General features: G+C 40.1%; 1 protein-coding gene across 1 annotated transcript; it reads right to left on the reverse strand.

Annotated features, from left to right (window-relative positions):
* Positions 1-778: 778 nt before the first annotated feature.
* LOC149264179 (uncharacterized) lies at positions 779-2,351 on the reverse strand. The gene is made up of 2 exons (XM_089396639.1): positions 1,091-2,351; positions 779-783 (listed from the first exon to the last, which is right to left on the reverse strand). The coding sequence occupies exons 1-2, from the start codon at positions 2,349-2,351 to the stop codon at positions 779-781; spliced, it is 1,266 nt and encodes a 421-aa protein (XP_089252765.1).
* Positions 2,352-7,134: the final 4,783 nt, after the last annotated feature.

A 7,134-nucleotide genomic window follows, 5' to 3' on the forward strand; every position in this document is an offset into this window, starting at 1 on the left:
GACATTCTTCCAGCTGACAAGGTTGAATTTTCTTTTTTCCATTTTCCCTCCTTGCCAAAGAAATGTCTGAGAGCTCTTTCCATTTTAAGATGGAAAACAACAGGAGCTTGGCATAAAGAAAAACGATAAATGGGAAGAGAGGCCAATTTGAGAAGTACAAGCCGTCCTGCTGGGTTCAACCACATGGTGCCCCATTGTTGGATTTTTCTCTTTATTTTGTCAAGAATTTCATTCCATGTATCAGCTTTCAGCGGTCCCATACATACTGGCATCCCTAGGTAGGTGAAATGGCTCCAGACAAGCTTGTAGGAGACTTCTAATATATTTGCAATGCTATGGATGGTGTGAGTTGAAGTGTTCCAACCATATATGCAACTTTTTTGCTGATTGATCTTCCCCCCTGAGTAGTCCATGAATTGATCTAAAATCTTTTTAAAGCGCCTTGCTATGGTGGTGGACGCTCCTCCTATCAGAAGGGTATCATCCGCAAATTGGGAGTGGTTGATGTTCTTTGTTCCTTGCTCAAATTTGATGCCTGTGATTAGCCCTATTCTCCTATTGAAGTCCAGGATTTGGCTAAGGGACTCGGCCATGAGAATAAACAAGTAAGGAGACAAGGGGCAGCCTTGTCTAAGACCTCTAGAGGATTGGAAGGCAGCACACGGTCTCCCATTGATCAGAGGAGAGATCCAGGGTTCCGAAATACAGGCTTTAATCATTGTGATGAAGGAGGAGTCAAAGCCCATTTTGTGAAGGACAACAAAAAGAAATGAATGCCTTACCCTGTCAAAAGCATTGGCAAGGTCCAACTTTAGAACAAATCCTTTCTCCTTTCTGCTTATGCTTGAGTGGATAGCCTCTTGCACAAGAAGAATAGAGTCGGAGATGTGCCTATTGGGAAGGAAACCTCCTTGGTTTTCTGAGATCAGAGATTGAAGATGGGGCTTGAGCCTAGATGACAAAATTTTTGTGATTATTTTGTATGCCGAGTTACATAGAGATATTGGCCGAAATCTAGAAAAGGTGGAAGGTCTATTCTCTTTCGGGATTATGGCTAGATAGGTAGAGTTGGTGAATCCCCCCATTTTGCCTTTCTTTAAAACCCAGCGTATCATCTTGATGAGATCCTTTTTGATCAGCTGCCAATGCTCTCTGTAAAAGCTAATTGGAAACCCGTCAGGTCCTGGAGCTTTATCTGGGTGAAGACTCCAAATCGCTTTCTGGATCTCTTCTTCTTCTACTTCTTTCTTGAGGTTGCCGTTCATTTCTTGGGTAACTCCTTTGGGTAGATGTTGTAATAAACTTGAGTAGTCTTCCTCTCCTTTGTCCTCAGTCAGAAGGTTCTTGAAATGAGCGGTGGCTGCTTCCTTTATGGCTTCCTGAGTATTGTAGCTGTACCCTTCACTGTCCTTAATTGTGCTCACTGTGTTTCTAGTCTTTCGAACCGTAGCTTGCTTATGAAAGAAAGAAGTATTTTTGTCTCCCTCCTGGAGCCAAAGCTGTCTTGACTTCAATCTCCATTTGGTTTCTTCTTCGTTTGTGGTTTGTCTCAGCTGAGAGTATAATTTTATTTCACTCTCTTTGGCTTGCTGAGACAGCCCAAAGGCTTCAATATTTCGCTGCACTTCCTCCAGCTCTTGCTTTATTTTCTTTTTGCTCAGCTCAGGCTCTTGGTAGTTGTTCTTTGCCCAAGTTTTTAGAGCCTGTCTTACTCTTTTTAATTTAGTTTCCGAGATATAGGTTGGGGAGCCTTCCACATGTTGTATCCAAGCCTGCCGCACCACGTCATTTTCTGCAGAGATACGATTCCATATGGGACATAATTTGAAGGGGAGAGGTCCTAGCCGACATTGTCTATTCAAAGTGAGCGTTATTGGATAATGATCAGAGGTGGAGACATTAAGGATATTTGACTGGCCTGTAGTGAAAGTGGGCAGATACGTTACACTTATGAGGAACCTGTCAAGGCGCTCCATAATATTGCCAACTCCTATTCTTCTGTTGCTCCAGGTATATCTTCTGTTCTTGGTCCTGATATCTACAAGGTCTTGCTCCTCCATTATACTCTCAAGACGATTTCTGAAAGGATCTGGGTTGAAATGTCCCCCTCTTTTCTCGTTTGCATGCAAAACCAAATTTAAATCCCCTGCAATAATGAGATTGTTGTCCCACTCCTCTTCTATACTAGCCTCCAAAGTGTTCCAGCATACCTCTTTCTCTCTATATTGATTCGGAGCGTATACATTGTAGATTACGACCGCTGCTCCACCTGTCGTACTTTCTAGATTAACACGGATCCAGTTCTGGTGTATTCTGGTGGAGATACAATTCCATTTATTACTATCCCACATTGTTAAAATGCCTCCTGAGGCTCCTCTTGCTTCACTTGCGCATTCACTGTAACGCTTTTGTTGGTTGATGACTCTATTAATTTTTGATTGATCTTGCTTTGTTTCTTGGATAAGAACGATTTCGGGTTTTTCGCTTTGTATTAAATCCTTGAGGGCTGCTATCTTGGAGGGGTGCCCTAATCCCCTGCTGTTCCAGGATAGTATATTCATCATGATTTACTGGTTACATGGAGAGGTGCTCGCCTATCTTTGCCCTTGTTGTTGTTTTCTTTATCCGAATGCCCAAGAATAAAGGATTCTATTGGAGTCTGAGAGCCCATTGCTATGTCTTTCTAGGTACTTTCTTCTCTCTGTTGTTTAGCCGATTTTCTGCCAGGCCCATGTTTCTTTGGAGCTTCGCTGGGCGCCCCATGATCCTTTGAAGAACTTCTGGTAATCCTGGTGGAGGGGGAGTCAGGGGGGGTGGGAAGTGAGTGGAGGGGAGGGGTGAAGAGGAGGATCAGAGGAGGGGAAATCAGGCAAAGATTCTTCCTCAGAAAGGGAAGCGAAGGGATTAGAGGATGGAGGGATGGAAGGATCGGTAATCCGAGGAGGAGAGGAAGGCTGATGAAGGGGGGGCTGCTGGGAGGAGGAAGAGGGATGATGCTGGGATTGAAGGGGAGGGTACTGATGGGAAGGACCAGGGGCTTCAGAATCCGAGGGCTTGAGGGGAAGGGATGATTTTTTCCTTTTAATAGTTTCCCATTGTCCATCTTGCTCTTCTGGTTCAACATTAACTATTTTGGGACATCTATTTGCAAAGTGACCATATTCGTGACATACCTTGCATTTGAAGGGTATTTGCTCGTAATCCAGCTGCTGGATGTGGCACCAGTCATCTACTTTCAGTTTGATTGCTTCCGGTAGTCCATGGCCCAGATCTACCTCCACACAAATCCGCGCACAGGCTTGCATGTTGTCTTTGGGTTCACTGCGGTCTATGTACTTTCCAACCGCGTTCCCTATTGCTTTCACAGAGTCGTCCCCCCAGCAGTGAAGTGGGAGATGAGGAAGTCTAACCCAGACTGGAACAACATTTGGAATATCAAGTTCAGGGTCGAAATCCGGGGTCCATTTGTTGAGATAGAGGCCCCTGGAATCCATAAAGTAAGGTCCGTTTCTGAATATAAGATCTTTATCTTCTTTGGTTTCAAAGTGAAAGGTAAAATATCCTCTACCACAGAATCTTATGGATATTTTGCCCTGAATCTTGTCCGACCAATTTCTTTCGACCCATCTTTGCACTGTTTTGGGAGATGGCCATAGTCCTGTGAATTGCCCGATTAACCCTTTCTCTGCTAGGGAAATGGCTGCCATGCGTGGAATGGTCGGAGGCAGAAGAACTTCCTGTAAAACATCCAACTTCTTCACAAATTTTGTTGCTGTTGGTCTAGGTCTTGGCGGAGGGAGAGATTTCACTAAGTTTGAGAAGGCTCGCTGTAGCTCTGGATCCCCACTGGGCGGATCCAGAGGGTCCATGATTCAGATCGCTCAGTCGCAGGCAAACTCAGGCGCAGGCGTGGGTTTCAGGCGCGCGCGCAGCAGCAGCAGTTCCCACTTATAAACTATATTTCTTATATTAAAATTTTTATTGTATTTTAGTTATTAATATATTTTCAAATTCACATCAATATTACTAAGATTTTATAGTGGGATACTTTACTTTGATCAAAATTGAATATTTTTATTATCAATAATATTTTTTAAATGTTGTATTTCATTTCAATTTTATATTTATACTTAAATGAATTACACATTTCTTTCTTTTTAGAAAATCACTCAATTATTTTACTCACACATATATACTTGTTCACTTTTAATTCCTTTTTTCTTCCGAGCATTAAAACACACACACACACATATATACTTAAGTTCATATTGAAATATATTATTAAATATAAATGTTCAATTGACTTATTTAAGCCTTTGAATGAAATATATATATATATCTTTTTAAAGTTGATATAAAATTATGTTACTTAAGATAGACATCAAAATATCGAAATATCTTATTTATGGCATTGAGAGTTGAAGTAAAATATCTTGAACACATCTACTTCATACTAGGTTGCACTATTAACCATTAATATACTGGAGTGTAACCAAATGTGTATATTCATTTAACCAAATATGTATATCCATTTCTATTGGATTCTAACTAAAACTAATTGAGTATACTTTAACAAACATTTTTTTGTTTATAGTTATTTTATTTTTATTTTAAAATGAACACTGAACATGGATGAAATGACACATTTTCCTCATACTAGGTATTACAAAGCTTTCCCTTATTTTAACTTTTTTAACATTATCAAAAGACCTCTTCTTTAAGAGTATAGGTCTTGCACGTCTTTTTTTTTAATATTTATGATCCTTAATCTCAATTTTTTTTTAAATATGAATCACATTATCCTTGAAAATGCGAAGCCTTCTCTTAGTGTAACCTAAAAGAGTCTTTAACATTATTAAACACCTTTTTTTAATATTATAGGTCTTAATTATATATTTAGAGAGTATGCAATCAAATCTATATGTGTATGTACTTTCATGGAAAACGAGTCTTTAACATTATTAAACACCTCTTTTTTAATATTATAGGTCTTGATTATATATTTAGAGAGTATGCAATAAACTCTATATGTCTATGTACTTCCATGGAAAATGGATTTGTCTAGCTTATAGAAAAATAACTTCACAAATAAAGATATAATATGTTTCTTTGGAAAGATTATTTTTTCATGTGTTTTCATCCAAAATCATCATGTTTGTGATCCCAAACCCATATACAAAACCAAAAACTCTTCGTGCATGTAAGCTTCCCACTAGAAACAAAGTAAATTCCAAAAATTGTTTATTTGTTCCTAGCACTAAAAATGTATGCATATTTCTAACATTAAAAATATGTGAATGTTCCTCATACAAAAGCCACATGTTCATTCCTACAATGTGTGCTCTTAGTATGAAAACAACATGCACAATCATAATAGTAGGAATGTATGTGTAATCATATAGATAGGGACTCTAATGCATGGGAAATAGTTAACACGAGGTTGAAGGGGAAGAAGAGGGAGAGAGGGATAAAGAGGGAAATGAGGGTGGGGAATAATGAGTTAGTGAATGAGAGGAAAAGAGGTGATAAAGAGAGTGAGTGGGATTTGAAAAGTGAGAGAGATAGGGAAAGAGGCCAGCGTATGTAAAGGGAGAGAGATAAAAAGTTGGGGTGGGGTTTTGTGAACGAGGGAGTGAGTGGGAGAGAGAGAGGAGAGAGGGACAGCAAAGCAATAGTGTGTAATCAAGAGGAGAGAGAGAGATAGTGTGTGACTTAGTGAGGGATGTAAGGATACAGGAAAAAAGGAGAGAACGAGGGGAGGGGAGAGAGAGGAAGAGCAACAGATAGAGAGATGACACAGTGGGTGTGAATGAGAAAGGGGGAAGGAGTGAGAGAGAGGGACAGAGAGAGCTAAAGATATAGTTTGAGAGAGAGCTAAAGATATAGTTTGAGAGAGAGAGAGAGAGATTTCGAAGGGTGTTGTTGTGAAGCACAAACTAAGGTAAGGATAGAGAAATAAAGGAAGGGGGAGGTGGAGAGAGCGAGGGGAGGGGAGAGAGGAAGAGTGACAAATAGAGAGATTACATGGTGGGTGTGAATGAGATAAGGGGAAGGAGTGAGAGAGAGGGACATAGAATTATAAAGAGAGAGAGCTAAATATATAGTTTGAGAGAGAAAGAGATTTCGAAGGGTGTTGTTATGAAGCACAAACTAAGGTAAAGATAAAGAAATAAAGGAAGGTGAAGGTTCAATGTGAGAGATAGAGAGAGAATGATAGAAGAGAGAGGTGGGAGAGAGATAAGGAAGGAGGGAGGGAGATAGAGATAGCGCTGGAGGGGCGAGACAAAGGGATGAAGAGAGAGAGAGAGAGAGAGAGAGAGAGAGAGAGAGAGGAATATTAATGGGGAGATTGAGACAAATCTAGGGGAGATAGAGAAAGACGGGGATAGAGATAAATAAATAAATAAATAAATATATATATATATATATATAGAGAGAGAGAGAGAGAGAGAGAGAGAGAGAGAGAGAGAGAGAGAGAGATTGGGGGGTTGTTTTGAAAGAGTGACTAAGGGAGTGATAAAAGGATAGAAAAGGAGAGGAAGGGGGAGAGAGCAAGGGTGGAAATTAGGAGGGGAGGAGAGAGAGACATAGAGAGAGTATGTGGGCAAGCGAGACAAGGAGACAAAGGAGAGAAGGAGGGAGAAAGAGATGCAACTGGTGTGGGGATAAAGATTGATGAAGAGAGAGAGGGGGAGAGAGAGAGAGAGAGTGGGGAAGATATAGTGGGAGAGTTAGGGAGAGAGAGACAGAAAAAGAAACCAAGAGAGATAGGAAACCCATGAGCCACTTCCTCTAAAATATCTTTATTGTCTAGAGTTTCGATGGACACTTTTAGTTAAGTATTATACTTGTTTACTACACACTGGTTTATGGGATCCTTCTTCGTGTAAGATAATCACTAGTATAGATGTAACATTTAATGAACCTTGTCTTCTAAAATCCGATGTTGAAAACATTGAACAAGAAAAGGTATCGCCAAATCAACAAATTTAGTTGGAGACTCAACCTTTTTCGAAAAGTCAGAAGGAGGAAGAGACTTCTGAAGAAAAATATGAATAAGATGTAAAGGAAACTCTAGAAGTTCAATAGCCAATTCAGCAACCTGTCACTCTAAGGAGGCCTACAAGGGAAGGA

This window comes from Pinus tabuliformis, chromosome 6 (genome assembly GCF_031772625.1).
Source record: "Pinus tabuliformis cultivar Carrire ecotype Pingquan chromosome 6, CPIR1, whole genome shotgun sequence".
Taxonomy (NCBI): Eukaryota; Viridiplantae; Streptophyta; class Pinopsida; order Pinales; family Pinaceae; genus Pinus; species Pinus tabuliformis.